This window comes from Aotus nancymaae, unplaced genomic scaffold, assembly GCF_030222135.1.
Source record: "Aotus nancymaae isolate 86718 unplaced genomic scaffold, 86718_ANA_hifiasm-v0.15.2.pri h1tg000030l, whole genome shotgun sequence".
Classification (NCBI taxonomy): Eukaryota; Metazoa; Chordata; class Mammalia; order Primates; family Aotidae; genus Aotus; species Aotus nancymaae.
In genome coordinates this window covers 11,003,793-11,020,772 of record NW_026988443.1, presented here as the reverse complement: position 1 = coordinate 11,020,772, position 16,980 = coordinate 11,003,793, and the positions used below count along the sequence as shown (strand labels likewise).

The window sequence follows — 16,980 nt, the reverse complement described above, 5'->3', positions numbered from 1 at the left end:
AAAAAAATAAAAAATTTAAAAAATGAAATTTTAATTATAAAAACTATAAAAGAAAAAGTGAATCTCTAAATGAGATACTAGTTCATAAAATTTAGAATTTAAAATTTAATAACATTTAAAATGTAGAGTTCCTGTAAAGGTAAGAAAAAATAGTTGAGACAGTAGGAAATTATAATTGCTTATTAGTATTTTAACTTATAATTTTCAGTGAGTATAAGGTTTAGGGTAAGTATAATCAAATAACAACCTCCTCATTTTTTATTGGGAGAAGGAAACAAGAAAAAAGGGAAAAAAATTAAACCTCAACTTAGTTTTCAAATTATTCTTTTTTTTTTTTTTTTTTTTTTAGGCAGAGTCTCACTCTGTTGCCCAGGCTGGAGTGTAGTGGCGCGATCTTGGCTCACTGCAACCTCTGCCTCCCGGTTTCAAGCAATTCTCCTGCCTCAGACTCCTGAGTAGCTGGGATTTCAGGTACGCGCCACCATGCCCTGCTAATTTTTTGTATTTTTAGTAGAAACGGGGTTTCGTCATGTTGGTCAGGCTGGTCGCAAACTCCCAACCTCGTGATCCACCCCTCCTCGGTCTCCCAAAGTGCTGGGATTACAGGTGTGAGGCACTGTGCGTGGCCCAAATTATTCTTTAATATAAGTTAATAGGCAAAGGTTGATAAGCAAAGAAGTTGATAAATGACAAGTTCGATTTTAGTTAAGGAAAAAAAAAAAGGAGAAATGATTATCACCGGTACCTTTTATAAATCTAAAATGATTGAGTATTAATTCAATAGTATGAGTGGTTCTCAACTCTGAATTGACTGTGGGAGCTTTGGTTTTGTTATTCAGAAAGTTTGTTCTTTACTTGCCAGCCAGGTGCGGTGACTCACGCCTGTAATCCTAGCACTTTGAGAGGCTGAGGCAGGTGGATCACTTGAGGTCAGGAGTTCAGGACCAACCCGGCCAACATAGTGAAAGCTTATCTCTACTCAAAATACAAAAATTAAAAAAAAAAAAAAAAGTAAGCATCATGCATCATTCATCATTCCTTATATGCTAATTGTGCAAAAGTGCGATACGTTCCTTTATGGAACATGTCTTTTATATAGTTGATTTTTGTGGGTTATTTTTGCCTTTTGATTAAAAAAATGCATTGCTTTACCTCAAAGCTTGTACTTTTAAGTTCTTAACCATATAGTTTATGATATCTATGTTCGTCTTTAAAACACTTTTCATAGAGTTATTTGATGTCTAATCAAGACTGATTGTTTTTAGGTCTGCTGTATAGCTGTGGTATTAGGGTTTCTTTCCATTGTACTCCCAAGATAATCCCACTCTTTCTTTCTTTCTATTTTTTGAGACAGAGTCTCTCTGTATCACCCAGGCTGGAGTGCAGTGGCCCAATCTTGGCTCACTGCAACCTCCACCCCCTGGGTTCAAGTGATTCTCCTGCCTCAGCCTACCTAGTAGTTGGGATTACAGGCATGTACCACCATGCCCGGCTAATTTTTTATTTTTAGTAGAGATGGGGTTTCACCACGTTGGCCAGGCTGGTCTTGAACTTCTGACCTCAGGTGGCTTCACCCACCCCAGCCTCCCGAAGTGCTGGAATTACATGCGTGAGCCACCGTGTCTGATACCACTGTTAATTACATACTGTGTCTGTGTTCTTTTTAAATCATGTGTTTTTACTTTTGAAACAAATTTCCCAGAAATTATTTTATTCCTGGAAAAACTTTTTCAGAAAAGACATAATGGCACATTTCCTATCTTCTATTGTGGAGAGTGCCTTTGGTTTCGTTCACACTTTAATTTTGTTCTCATTCTTCATTGGCATTCAGTGGGTCCTTTCCATCTGAAAGTTGAAGTCTTCAACTCAGGGCAGTTTTTATCCATTATTGCTTTTCCCCCATTTTCTTTTCTCTTTTTTTCATTCTGGCATGCCTATTGGATCATGTTAGGATTGCATTGTACAGAAACTGACACTGTATTGGAAGAAGGATAAAGATAGGCAGTACACGGATAGTGGCTCAATGTTGTCATCAAAGACTTATTCTCTTCTCTTTCTTCCATCTTAAGAAGATGTGGCTTTTATCCTCATTGTTCTGAGGTAGTTCTTATTGCATCTCTAGGCATCCTGTACACATTTCAAGAAGGAAGAAGTGGGAAGAGCAGAGAGACTAAGGGGCATGCCAGCTATGCTTCTTCCCTTGAAAAAATCTTTGGGAGGCCGAGGTGGGTGGATCACAAGGTCAGGAGTTTGAGACCATCCTGACCAACATGGTGAAACCCCATCTCTACTAAGAATACAAAAAAAAAAATTAGCCAGGTGTGGTGTCGCACATCTGTAATCCCAGCTACCGAGGAGGCTGAGGCAGAATTGCTTGAATCCGGGAGGCAGAGGTTGCAGTGAGTCGAGATCATGCCACTGCACTCCAGCCTGAGCAACAGAGTGAGACTGAAGGAAAGAAGGAAGGAGGGAAGGAGGGAAGAAAGAAAGGAGGGAAAGGGGAAGGGGAGGGGGGAGGGAAGGAAGGAAGGGAGGAAGGAGAAAAGAAAGAGAAAGGAAAGGAAGGGAGGGAAGGGAAGGGAGAAGGGAAGGTAGAAGGAGGGAGGGAGGAAGGAAGAGAGAAAGAGAGACAGGAAGAAAAGAAAGGAAGAAAGAAAAAAAAAACGGAAAGACAGAAAGAGAAAGAATTTTTCTGGAAACCTTACCCAGTTTCACTTACCTGTCATTGGCCAGAGCTAGATGCTACCTCACCTGCAGGGAGAGTCTTGAGAATGTATACGTATTTAGGCATATTTCCCTCTTTATCAGAACAAGATTCTGTTCTTAATGAAGATGGGGAGAAAGAATAATGGGTAGATAATTAGCAATTCTGTCATAGGAATATCTGTTAGGTTTCTTGGATCTTTCCTTCATTTTTCTTCGTTTTCTGTCACGTATTCTTTTTGTCTTCTTGTTTTGTTCCAGGAAATTTTGTTGATTTCCCTTTCTACATCTATAATTTTGTCATCAGGCATGTCCACTATTTAGCTTCTCTTTAACACCTAAACTTTATTTAGCAGGTTATCTTGTTTTCTAATTTCTTTTTCATAGAATTTTAAAAATACTTTTATTGTGATAAAATAGAACAATTTACTATTTTAACCATTTATAGATGTACAGTTTAGTGGCATTAAGTATATACATATTGTATTAACCATCACTACCATCCAGTTCCCAAACTGAAACTCTGTACCCATTAAACAATGACTGCCATTTCCTTCTCCCCCATGCCCCAGTAACCACCATTCTACTTTCTCTCTGTGTGAATTTCAGTAGTCTAGGTACCTCATATAAATGGAATCATATAATATTTGTCCTTTTGGGTCTGGCTTATTTTACTTAACACAGTGTCCTCAAGGTTTCATCCGTGTTGTAACATGCATGAGAATTTCCTTTTTAAGGTTAAATAATATTCCATTGTATGTATATACTGTAATTTGTGTATTCATGCATCCATCAGTGGACACTTGGGTTGCTTTAACCTTTTTGCTATTGTGAATAATGCTGCGTGGTATAAAAATATCTGTCCGGATCTCTGCTTTCATTTCTGTTGGATATATGCCTAGAAGAATTGCTGGATCGTATGTTAATTCTATTTTAATTTTTTTGAGGACGCACTTCATTGTTTTCCACAGCAGCACCACCATTTTACATTTCTACCAGGAATGTACAAATGTTCCAATTTCCCTACATCCTCATCAACACTTATTTTCTGGTTTTGTTTTGCTTTGCTTTTTATAATAATCTAATGAGTATGAAGTGGTATCTTGCTGTGGTTTTGATTTGCATTTTCTTATTGATGTGATATTGAACATCTTTTTATGTGCTTGTGTATGTTTGGAGAAGTAGCTATTCAAGTCCTTTGCCCGTTTTTAGATTGAGGATTTTGTTGTTGTTGTTGACTTGGAAGTTCTTTATATAATCTGGATATTAATCTCTTATCTGTTAATTTGCGTATATTTTCTCTCATTCCATGTATTGCCTTTTCATTCTATTGATAGAGTCTTTTGATGCACAGAAATTTTTTAATTTTGATGAAGTCCGTTTTGTCTTATTTTTTCTTCTATGGTTTTTGCTTTCAATTTTGGTGTCACATCCAAGAAATTAGCTGGGCATGGTGGCACGTGCCTGTAATCCCAGCTACTCAGGAGGCTGAGGCAGGAGAATTGCCTGAACCCAGGAGGCGGAGGTTGTGGTGAGCCGAGATCGCGCCATTGCACTCCAGCCTGGGTAACAAGAGCGAAACTCCGTCTCAGGAAAAAAACAAACAAACAAAAAAAGTGGTGATACTCTGATTCTGTCATTCCTTCTTCATTTATTAACGTTAGTATGAGAAACTTCTCTTCATCTGCGTTTTGGTTACCCAGTGAGTAGCACAGTTTAAATAGAAAAAGCAGAAGAAATGCTCAGTTCTTTCCCTTTATTTAAGTTTTCAAAGTAATGAGTTAGTTCTTTAGTCTCTTCGTATGGTGGCCAAGTAGTTTTTTTTGTTGTTGTTGAGACAGAGTCTCGCTCTGTCACCTAGGCTGGAGTGTTGTAATGGCATGATCTCGGCTCACTGCAACCTCTTGCTCCCAGGTTCAAGCAATTCTTCTGCCTCAGCCTCCTGAGTAGCTGGGATTACAGGCATGTGCCACTACACCCAGCCAATTTTTTTTTGTATTTTTAGTAGAGACGAGGTTTCACCGTGTTGGTCAGGCTGGTCTCAAAACTCCTGATCTCTTGATCCACCCGCCTTGGCCTCCCAAAGTGCTGGGATTACAGGTGTGAGCCACCGTGCCCAGCCACTTCCTTATCTCAGCACAGGATGAATTCAGAATTCTCATATTCTGAATTTTATGCTCTTCTGCTTGGACCATGCAAGTTTCTGCAGTTCTTGTACTCTCTGCTACCAATTCATGCCTCTGTGCTGTCACTTTTGCTATTCTCATGACCTAGAATTTCCCTAAGACTCAACTCTACCACCTGCTATGGGGAGCCCGCTCTGGTCTCCCCACATGGGGCCCTGTGCATGATTTCTCTGCCAGGTTATGAGATGACGTTGTCTCATTCATCTCTATAAACCCAACCATCCCCTTAAGGCCTACATGTGCCAGATTCGCATCTAAGCACCAAGCATAAAAATATGAATAAGCAGTTACTGCCTCCTGTCTCAAAAGTTGCTGATCCCCTGAAAGATCATTTCAATAAATGTGGCAAATGTGGTGATGGATAGGTTAGGCATTTTTTTAGGGTCTGATATCTTGAGTGACAGACAGGAGTTATCCAGGTTCAGAGAGATGAGAGAGGGGGAAGAGCCGAAGGCTGAGGCTCAGGGAGACAGGGTGTGCTGAGTTATGTGCAGCTAGTGTAGGGTGTGGTGCAATGAGGTGGGGTGAGATGAAGACAGGGAGGCTGAGGACTTGAATTTACTTTGAAGGCAATGAGGAGCCACTAAAGGGCTTTCCATGAGTAGGCAATAGGTGCTCAATAAATGTTTCCTGATCAACACACGATTCCTCTCCCCATTAGACTTAGAGCTCCTTCCGAGCAGGACTATTCCTTCTCTGTTTTCCTTAGTTCTTTCCTGGAACATTGTAGAACCACATGGGATTCTGATCACTGAATGAATTAATGAATAAGTGCATCCGAGATATAATAGTAACAAAACTAAATGGATCTTTTCATTCATACAAAACTGCTTTTTACTCCCCTGGTTCCAGAGAGTGTTGAGGATTCAGACAGGCTCTGAGAAAGGTCTGGGCTCAGCCTTGGCTCAGCAGCAGAAGTGTGTGTTGGTGCCACCTGGTGGCCACGGTGTTCATATTATCAATTAGAAATCTCCCTACATTGTTGCTAAGTCAACTACTGTCGGGCCAGGGAATGGGCAGAAACACTCCGCTCAATAGACGTATCTACCCGACAGCTCAGTGGTGCCTCTGCAAATGCCAGCCCCAGATCTGTCTGTCTTCCCCCTGCAGGACTTGAGTCCTGAGTCCCCATAGCTTGAGCCCAAGGGAGTAACTAGTATCAGACCATAAGACATAGATACCCTCATGTGTGGCCTCTCAGTCCAGGGTGCTTTCCACTCTTGTTCTCAGCAGATGAGGGAATCTGGGGTAATGAAGCTGCAGAGAGGGAGACAGTGATCAGCATCTCCTCAATGTCTTTCCAATCCTCTCCCTAAGAGAACCATGATTCTATTCAGGGTAGCAGCATATCCAACAAAAGTTCTTACTTCTCCAGACTGTCTTATAGTCAGGGGTTGCTGTATTGTACAAATTTGGCCAATGGGGTGTAGGCAGACAGTGGAGGGGTTCCATGGAAGCTCTTCTCCTCCAGAATGACAAGAGAGGACTCAGCTGGCTTCTGCTTTTACCTTTTCTCTCTCCCTCCCCACCTGCCTGAAAGGTGGGCAAGGTGTCTGCAGGTGGATTCACCATCTTTTCTCCATGAGGATGAGCACCACATGCAATGAATAGTGGAACAAGAAGCTAGAAGGCGTCTAATTTTTAAATAACTTTTTAAAGCAGCCCCAGAGCCATCCCGGGCTTCTGGACACATCCAGGCAGGGGACCCTGTTGAAGTCCTTCTCTAGGACCAAAGTTACTTCTCTCTCTTCTTCCTGCACACCACCCTGTCCCTGACCCACTGCCTGTTTGTTACAAGAGAGAAAGGAAATCCCATTTATGAAGAAACCATAGTTATGTTTCTGTTAGATGCAGTCACTTGCATACTAGTATATATGTGCCTAATCTTTGTTGTGGCTTGTGAGCCCAGACGGAACTTGTATCTGGCATAAGGAACCAGAGACTACAGGATTGGGGGTTTGGAGAAAGCCAGGATATTTTTCCTGGGAGACAGGGAGTCTCTGTCCAAACTGAACTCTTACTATGTGATCTAGGGCAAGTTGTTTGCTTCCTAGCACACTGTAAGCACTTAAATATATATATGTTTACATATTTTTGTTAAAATTAGGCATATATGTGTATAACACACATTATGTGTGTTAAATTACATATATGTGTACAACTTATATATGTATACACATAAGTAAAGATTTTTTTTTAGTATTATGCATTTGCAATTGAAGAAGGGTTGGAAGTAGAGGAGGACTCGCGTCCATACCAGTCTGAATGTGTTATTCCCATGTGGCCGAGAACCAGGGAAGGAGGCAGATTAGTGGTTAAAGACACAGACTGGAGCCAGACTTCCTGGGTTCAAATCCCAGTTCCATCAACTAGTAAGTGATTTCATCTGTTTGTGTCTCAGATTCCCCATTTATAAAAGGGAATACTCATGCTAATAATCATGCTACCCCATGGAGTCATAAAGAGGATTCAGTGACTGACATTTGCAAAGAACTCACAACAGTAACTGACACAAGGTAAGCCAACCTGTTCACTAACTGAAGGCCGCTCAGCCAATTGGCCTTGTCCAAGGTGCTGATGCTCCTAAAGCCTTGGTCCTCATGGAAATCCAGGGCTTGCGTGGCTGCAGTGTGGCCTCGTCCTCTCAACTGAGTGTTTTAATGAAGACAGGCACTCCTTGTGCTGTGTTGTCTTTCCAATTCCAAAACTCAAGGGCAAGGGCTCCACAAATGTAACTGTGGAGCCCCAGATCCCCTAATCTTGTCTTTGACACTCCCTGGTCTGACTCTGCAGCTCGTTTGACCAGCTGGAGCTGCAGTGCTCTCCTTATGTGAGTGAGTATGCCTCAAATGCATGCCCTACCTTGTCCCTTCTCCCCTTGATAGGGGATTGTTACCAGCAAGTGACTGCAGTTGTGGGTCATGGGTCAATGGCAACTACTAGGGGGTAGTTTGGTGGCTGTGGTGCAAGAAGACAGGTTTATCAGGGTCCTGGGAATGGCTTGAGGTGGACAGCAGGCAGGCACCCTGTTGCTGGGCCGACTGTGATCAGGGGCTGCTGTGGTGTTAGGCCTCTCTTCTTCTGACTCTGTCTGCACCTCCTGGGCTGGGGTCTGGAGTGCAGCCTGGAGCTGCAGGGGTGTGAGGAGTGCTCCCCACCTAACAACCATCCCCTGCTGCAGGGACCGTGGCTCTGTGCCTCCTGGGCATTGCAGGCTGTGGCCCTGCTGGGTTTTCTCTGGGGACAGGGTGGCCCCCCCTTGATATCCTGCAGCCCAATCTTTACCCTCATGCCTTGCTAGTCTGGCCTGACCCAGGTTTCCCCAGGCCTGAGTCTGACAGAACCAGTAGCTGATAGGCAGGACACCAGGACCCAGACAGTTGTCAGCTGTTTGAGGAGTCTACCTCTGTCTCCTCCCTTTCTGGGTCATAACTGAGACCAGGGTTGGCCTAGAGTAACATCTCTCATGCTAGTATTCTAATGGGGGCTGACAGCCGAGGGCTTATGGGGCAGCTGAGTCCTGCAGGAGGCAAGGTCTGTGGAGCTCGGGATTGCCATAAGCTTCAACTTCCTGCCCAGGTGGCTGCATGTACTCAGATCCAGGGAAACTTGGATTTGGCTACCCAGAACCAAATTCAAGGGCATCATCCTAAGGAGGGCACCATCCTAAGGAGGAGATCTGAGAAGACGAGGAAACAGACACTGATTTGGCCTTATGAAAAACAGTGGTAGCTGGGTTGCCTTTAAAATAGGCAGAGGTGGTGAGAGGAAGAAACAGACATTCATCCTGTAGCTGACATTGACTGAATATATAATAAGATAAGCTGTGTAGGTGGTACTATTCTGAATACAATATTAACATTTAATCCTGCCTGTGATCCTATTAGGGGTCAGTACTGTCATTCCCATTTATTGATGATAAACGGAGGCATAGGGAAGTTATGTAACTTGCCCAGGGATTCACACTGTGGAGTGATGGAATGAGGGTTTGAATCCAGGCACTGTGGCCCCAGCGAGTTGCTCTAAGTGTACATTACCTTGTTTCATCTTCCTGAAAACTCCCTTGTGGCAATCTTATTGTCACTCTTCAGAAAGAAGAAAGCCTTTGAAAGTTTTACATAACTTGTTCAAGATTCCACAGCAGTCAGTGGTAAAGCTGAGACTCAAACCCTGCCTAGGCCAACTCTGGATCCTTCACTCCTTCCACCAAACCAGAGGTCTGCAAACCACAGACTCCAGGCCAAATCCAGCTCACCACTTGATATTTACAAATAAGGTGACTGCTATGACAGCAGTTGAGAAGTCGCGATAGAGACCTTTACAGAAATAGTTTGCCAAGCCCTGCACTAAACTCACAGGATGAACAAAAGGCAGCAATTCCCGCCTTTATCTGTCTCTGCCTGACAAAGTAGCCATTTACGGCTTCATATGAATTAGCCCATCAACTTTATGCCAGGTCTCTGAGTGTATCTCATAGGGTCAGAAACAGAAAGGACTTTACAGAATCACCCCATCCAACTTTCTCATTTTACAGCTGGGAGAGCCAAGGCTTAGCAATGACTTGTCCAACATGACTCAATCATCACATCAGAGTAGCTGGTCTCAAGTGGACACTGAGGGGGCCAAAACTTTTCCAGAGCCTTAGTCCCTAACAGCATTGATCCTTCCAGTCCTGTTTGAGACTGTGTGACAAAGCGATGTTCCCAGTCCCCTGCAAGAAGCTCCAGTTAGGTAACCAAGTCCTTGTAGCTCTGCAGCCCCTTCCCACAGTTCTGTGGTGTCTGTCAGGACTTGTCTGGTCCCCACCCCACCTTATTTCCATAGGACACCGAATTTAATATGTAGGTGACCTGACTTTGCCCTCCGGTAGCTGTGTGACCTTAGGCGGGTCACACCAGATGCCTAAAGTGAGGCTCATCTGTGTTCCTCCAGCTTCTCCTACTGCGTTATCAGCCTAAGGGAAGGGTGGAAGCCTGGGCAGCCAGCTCCTTCATCACCCCCACAAAAGATCTGGACCAGCCTCCCTCTCCTTCTCCCACAGGACCACTGCTCACTAGATCTAGGCAGGCACAAGGGAATGCCGGAAGCACAGCTGCCTTCTGTTTGATTCACTATAATAAAGCCCAATTCCAATTCTGGGTTGAAGCAAAATGATCAGAATGATAATAGCCTCTCTGGGATGTCTGCCCAACTCCAATTTGTGAGGCCAAACCACTCCTACCCCAGGATCCTTGGCATGAGTGTATTTGCATCTCCCAGTGCTGCTGTTCAAGACTGGCTTGCAACTGTCCAAAGAAAATCCTAAGAGCTCCAAATGGAAGGGATCTTAGGGGTTGTGTAACCTCCCTCCCCCAATTCCACCTGACATTGCATCCACAGGAGACATTGCCTGCTATCTGCTTGCATATTTCTAAAGCTGGAATTACCACTTCCAGCAACAGCCCATTCTCTGTTCTGGCCAAATCTTGCAAACTATCTTCCTGGGCTTCCTACCGTTGGCAGCATTTCAGCACTTGGGCCCCCCACACGCTCTCTGACAGCCTTTACATATTTGAAGACATTGACTGAATACTTATTTGACAACACGTCTTTTATATTGGGGTCACTATCTGCTTGCTGGCTTGTACTAAAAATAATTACCTGTAAGTTCACATCTTCTCCAAACAATGACAACATTCAGTTTACATCTTCCCCAGACAGAGACTTAGATCTTCCAAGGGTCTACATGTGAATGTATCCCTCTCCCCAGAAAAATTCACACATGCACTAAATTGTGTATTTAATTCAATCAAACAGGAGGTTCTGAGCCCCTTGAAACTCAGCCTTAGAAATGAAAACTAAACTAAACCTGGTATTACTTGGTGCCCTCTTTTTATTTAAAAATATTTGTTGATCTCAAAGCTAAGATTACAGATTTAACCCCTTCCAATCTCCCTTTCCATAGGTTCTAAAAAGAGTTATTTGATTAAAAGGTGGGTCACTATGACCAGAAGCTCTTCTTTACTAGCTGGAAGCTGATCATAGACACACCCACTTGCCTTACATAATTTGTAGCATTCTACCTTCATGAAAGAAAGCATTCGGAACTCCACTACCAGATACATAGCCCAGGAAAAACTCTTTATTATTCTGTACACTTATATTTCCATGAAGAGAACAGCTTTTAAAATAAATCCAAATCAGACACAGAAATCTGCATGACATTGAAACAGTCCATGACACAGAGAGGACACAATCGAAACAGTCTTTATTTACACAGAGGCAGAGAGACAAAGGGATAAGGGCAGGTACCCCAAAGGTGACCTCACATTCACCAATGTTTCAGTGACTTCTGCAACCACAGCAGAGCTGTGGATCCCGGGACTCACAGGGCATGACAACGTGTTACCCTCCAATTCCTCAAAACAAAAGGTTTGGATTAAAAACAAATACCAAGTGTTTCTGGAATCAGCTAAAAATATCTGAGAAAGAGGAACTATTGAATGTCCAGAAAAATCAAAGTTCTGGAGGCTAGACATCTGACATTTCTCTGATAGAGAGATCATTGGTCATCAGTCCATTCTGGAAAATTCTTAAAGTTAGGTGATGTGTTTCCTTCATTGTAATTGTAACAGGACGACATCATTATGGAGATATGCAGGGATGCCTTTAATGGAATGGGAACTTTGATGATCTGATACAACCCCTGATTTTAAAGACAAAGAATCTTGAAACCCCCAAAGATGAAGCCACTATCCTCAGGCCACCCAGCTAGTGGTCTGCACATCCAGGTCTGTAACACCCTACATCCTGTTCTGTTTCCACCACACCATGAGCCTTCTCTGTTTTTCTCTCTTCTGCAGCTTTCGAAGAAAATAAACAAATGAAGTGAGTTCAATGGGCTTCTTTACTAAGAAATGACTTCTTTGGTAAGAATGCTTCAGTCTCACATTAGCGAGGCTGGAAAACAGATCATATGGCAGGAACTGGCTCCCATCTGAGCGGCAACTCCCTTTGAGAATTAAGGCAGCTTCGGGGATTTCTGTTCAGCAGGATATCTGGCAAGAGTCGGTAGCTCTCTTTCTCCCTTGTCTTGTCTTCATCTAGAATGAAGGCTAACAGGTGGGTGCTAAATAACTAGACGTTGAGTAGCTGTAAATGTGATGGTCTCAAACTGACGCTTTACATTTCATGAAGGATAATAATTCTTTAAAAACCTGACAAAATATCAAAAGTGTCAAGTGTCATATACAGTACACAGCACCCTCGTCCTGGGTGACCTCTGCTATTAAAAAAAGCCTACAAAAAGGAAGTCAAACCTGACTTAACATAACATAAAGCACATACTCTCTCTCCATTACATGTGGGTGGGAAAGGTAAGCCCAAATGGTCTCTAAGCACCTCCCCGAGAACTTCCAAGGGCTTTCTGGGTACCCCCACACTCCTGGGGGACCTGGACTTGGAGCCAGGGTCCCCCACCACCTCCCCGGCAGATTCAGGAGCCAACTTCTGCCTCAAGGCAGCACCATTGCATTGGTTTGGTGTTGATTCAGCTAGCACCACATCTCCGATTCACCCCTGGGACAAATGTCTGGAGGCAGAAGGGGCCACATGCAGATGGCAAAGAGGAAATGGCAGGCTCTCTCGGAAGCATGCCCCTGCTCTAATGCACACAGCCTTTGCTGACCGCTTGCTCTCATTTCAGCCAAGTAGACTCAGCTTTTCATGTCCAACTGTTCCGAAGAGTGATTACGTTCATCAAAAGAGAGCAGCTGAATAGTTTCCTCTCTGGAAACCAGCTAGAGGAAAATACACGGCATTCTCTCACTTCTTCCCATCCTCCAACACATTGTTCTTTTGCTAAGAAGCATTCCCTTGGCACTTGAATGAGTTTTGTAGAAATGACAGTGCTGGGTGAGGTTAGACATATTGTGCAGGGAATTTCAAAGTGCTCTGGGCTGAGAGTCAGGGGACGTGAATTGAACTGAAGGTCCAACTTAATCTCTCAGTTGCTGAGAAACCTTGAGCAAGAGTGACTGAAATGCTGAGCCTTGGTTTTCTCACCTGGGAAATCGGGAGATAGAAGCTATAGCCCTGCAGTCCCCACTGGGCAGATGGGAGGTAATGTACATAAAAGTGCTTTACTACAAAAAAAAAAGAAAAAGGTAACATCTAGGGAGAAGTTACCCTTCATGGGAGGATTGGAAGTTACCAATGGGGTTCAGACCCTGACCTGATTGTTATCCTCATTCTCAAGCCTCATTGTTCGTAGGGCTTCAAGACACCTGCCACCTGTGCTGTCTCAGGCTTTCAGCTGACCTTTTTTACACGAAAGGATTCAAAGTCTCCTGAATTCCCCTTTTCTTCTCTATAGAATGACCTGAGGAGCCTGACCCTGACCCAGCAAGGAAACCTCAGGGCCCTGGGAGACACAACCATCTCCCTGCCCGACCCTGGTCCCCTCATAACCCTCTTCTCGCAGGATTCACCAGGCTCAGCGACACCCTAGTTTTAGGCAAAGCACCTTCTCAACGTGCGAGTGCAGCGGCCTTTTTATTTTTTCCCAAGATTCTGCAACAGGAGCTCCCACAGTCAGAATACAAATACCTCCAACAAGGGTGTGAGAGACTCTAACCATAAACAGAAACTCCTCCCAAAGATGCCACCAATTTAGCAAAGTAGGAATCACTTCTCTTACTGATCCCCACCACCACCACCAGAGGGCACCAAGTGCAAGCTTGTATTAGAAGTAAACCCAGAAATTCTCTGAAACCACCAATCTGTCCCATCCACTCCTAATGATTCTCCCCTCCACTTGAGAGAGGATTTCTGCACTGCTTGTCTCACCCTGCCCTCCAAGGTGCCACATCTAGTGCATGAGAGTGTTTACAGTCAACTCTCCATTTCTCAAGATCCCTGGGTCCACTCCGGGATATTCCCAGGGGGAGGTTGTGCAGGTGCCCAAGAACAAGAAATTAACACGACAGGCTGTCAGGCTGCCGTTGGGCGCCCACCTGGTCTTGTGAGGACAGCACGGTGAGGACACACATGCAGCCTCACTTGGCCCCTGTCTCTGTTTCCCCAGGCAGGTCTCTGGAAGCGCAAATGGGTTTCTGGGCTCCCTGTGTCTCATAGAGCAAGAGCAGCGTGAGGCCTCAGTAGTCATGGCTTGCCTCGTGGCCTCTACCAGCTTGTCTGATGTAGGCACCTCCTAGAACTTGCTCACTAAGGTTCATTTACCCTCTTCCTCCTGGCCCCCATAGCTCTGGGCCATCTGACCACCAGAAGCTGGAGGAATGTTCCAGAACACATGCATCAAACTCAGATTGGCCAGAGTGAAAATCAGCTATAAAGGTTTCTACTATGAAGGTTTCTACTCCAAATTCCTCAAAGTATCTATCCACCGACTTCATTTTAGGGGCAAATAAATCTACCTCCTGGGCTGAGGCTCAGACACGAGAGGGCTGCCTCGGGTAGGCAAGAAAAGGAGGGTCTATGTACCTTCCCCAACCACCCCACTAAACTCAGCTGGACTTCACGTTTGATTTTTGTTTTATTGGCGTCTGATCAAAAACCCATCCTCTCTCTGATTTGGTCGACTAAGAACTTCTGTGCCCGAAGTCTAAGCAAATGGCAAATGTGATGGGGGTTTCCGACCTCAAGGACCTAGCTTCAGCAGGCTCCCAAAGTAGGAGAGACTTCCCCCAAAACAAAGGGGACGAAACATAAGTCATTTTCCTGTTTGCTTCTCTCCTCTGAGCTAATAGCCCCCAGGCCAGATGCACAGAAGGCGAACAAAAACTAGAGCCATGAAATCATTTGTAATTGGTAAAAGAAGAGAAGATCAGAAGGACAGCTTCCAGCGGAGGAATCCCAAGATGGTGTCCGCGGTGGGAGTGAAGCAGCTGGCTGTGATCCGGGCGTTGGCATGGGGGTTCCTCCTCCTCCTCCGGGCAGGCTCAGATGGCCAGCCAGTGTTTTGACTGCAGAGAAAGACAGCAAGGACTTGATGATGTGGTGGGGACTGACAGGAGCCAGGGCCAGCTGGTGGGGGCAGCAGGAAGCAGAGGAGGCAGAAAAACACCCCCGTCCTTCACGGACCTCAGGGATCATGCAGGTCAATTCCCTAACTGTCACAACGGCCCCGAAAGGGCAGCAGAACCTCCCCAAAGTCACACGGCAAGCCTGAGGCCATGGGCTCACAGGGAGCCTCCCTTTCCCCCATCCCTTTCCCCTTTGGCCAATGTGTTAGCCCTGCATGCTCTAATACTTGGTCAAGGTATTGCAGCTATTCCTTCAAGATGAGAAATTTTCAGCATGGTTGGTGACACTCCATGGCAACAACTCATAGAGGTTAAGCAGAGTTATGGGAAAAACTGGGCATTTCGCATCCCAGGATCAAGGAGCAGAGGGGCAGGCATGGGCTGATAGAAGGCAGAGGACGGTCCCTCTCCTGCTCTGACCCTGACACCACACCCCTGTGGGCTACAGCTCACACTGGGTTTCTGGGTTTTCTGGCTGTGAGGTCCAGCCTTGGGCAGTGCACAGGAGGGAACAGCCAGGGCCTGCCCTTATGAGCCCCACCCCAGAGGGGCGGGCTGCACCCACCTGGAACTGTCTGATGTCCCTCTGAGCCACCAGGTGGTGCTCGTTCTCCGGTGTGATGCCATAGGCCAGTCTCTGAAAGGAGGAGGAGAGGAGGCCTCAGCTTGACCCAGGGGTACCTTTCTGGCAACCCAGCTACACCCATAGATGAGGGCCGCCTGCTATTTGGCCCTGCAGCCCCGTGTGGACAGCATTCGTGGCCTGTAGAAGACACCTCCAGCCTTGTTTGTGGAGCTGGTCCATTGAGTCATTCATCCAACCAGTGTTTCTTGAGCCGCCTACTGTGGTCAGACATGGGCTAAGCCCTGTGGATCCAGACTTGAAGGCGACCCATGCAGTCTCTACTGTGGGGGAGCTTACAGCCCATGTAAGGGACTGGCAATGAACAAACACACACATCGTCTTAGACCCAGATTGGAGAAAGTGCAGCAGGGAGAATGTGGAAGGAGGCCTCTGGCCCTGCAGGGAATCAGGGAAGCCCTCCTGCAGTGGGGGCACTTTCAGGGTCTCAAGCCATGTGTTCTGAACCAACAATTGATCACTGATAGCGGGAAGCCTTCCCCCACCTGAAGTGTAGAGAATAGAAAGCTCAGGTCCCAGTTCCCATATCTAGAATGAGGTCACTGAACACTGATCTTCCCAGTGACCCAGAACAGAGGGCCCCCCTGCAACTTAGGGATTTCACAGACAGGAAACGTATCACAAAGATTGAGGGTGGGGACTGTCCATTGGGCACTCCCTTCCTTGGGTTCCCGTGTGGCTCATCGCCTTCCATTTTGCTTACCTGCCCTTCATTAGAATGTGAACTCCATAAGGGCAGGAATTTTTGTCTAGTGCCTCAAATACTGCCCGGCATATATCTGGGTCCCAGTAAATACCTTCCAAGTGAGTGGATAAAGGAATGAAGGAATGAGATCTTTGTTTTGTAAAGTAAGGATATGAGTAAGACTGTCACTATTAGTTTATGAAAGAAAGGATATTTTAATCAAATAGGAATGGCCTAATTTCAGGATAAAGGGCACGGTTTCCTAAATATTTATATAAATGTGTGTGTGTGTGTGTGTGTGTGTGTGTATATATATATACACATGTATAAATATTGACATATATGCAGAATGCATAGAAAGAAAATATAGTTCAGAAATCTCTGGTTTAGGCTGATCAGATTATTAGGTTCTGGAAAGAGGCAGGTGAAAACCAGGTGGAGCAGATCACAGTGGGCTTGGATGGGGAGAGCTCGGACATCTGGGGAAATGACAAAGCTTAGATGGGGACATGAGAGTGAGCTGGGTTCAGGTAGTCTGTCTAATCAATCCTTAGTGAACTCCAGGGCTAAGCTCTCCCCAAGGAACATGTACCGAGCACCACTTGTACACCAGGCACTGCGCTGAGTGCTTACTTTTCCTTTCGGGGCATGCAGTATTATCCTCAGGATACAGATGTGGAAACTGAGGCTCATCAGGGTAAATAACTGGCCAATGAGGTGGATCTGTCTGACCCTAGCGTC

General features: G+C 45.2%; 1 protein-coding gene and 1 long non-coding RNA gene across 3 annotated transcripts in view; one reads left to right on the top strand and one right to left on the bottom strand.

Annotated features, from left to right (window-relative positions):
- Positions 1–303: 303 nt before the first annotated feature.
- On the top strand, positions 304–16,626 carry LOC135277243 (uncharacterized). Its single transcript, XR_010344836.1, has 3 exons — positions 304–471; positions 7,291–7,405; positions 11,732–16,626. It is a non-coding gene; the product is annotated as an uncharacterized LOC135277243 (long non-coding RNA).
- The window catches only part of SLC6A2 (solute carrier family 6 member 2), a 50,344-nt gene continuing 44,352 nt past the window's right edge, over positions 10,989–16,980 (bottom strand). The window contains exons 13-14 of one of the 2 annotated variants that reach the window (XM_012447927.3): positions 15,477–15,548; positions 10,989–11,971 (exon numbers count right to left, since the gene is read on the bottom strand). In XM_012447927.3, coding sequence (XP_012303350.1) covers positions 11,915–11,971; positions 15,477–15,548 — 129 coding nt within the window. In that variant the 3' untranslated portion in view covers positions 10,989–11,914. Of the gene's footprint in view, positions 11,972–13,399; positions 14,852–15,476; positions 15,549–16,980 lie in introns of those variants that run through there. The other variant, XM_012447930.2, reaches the window with a different exon arrangement.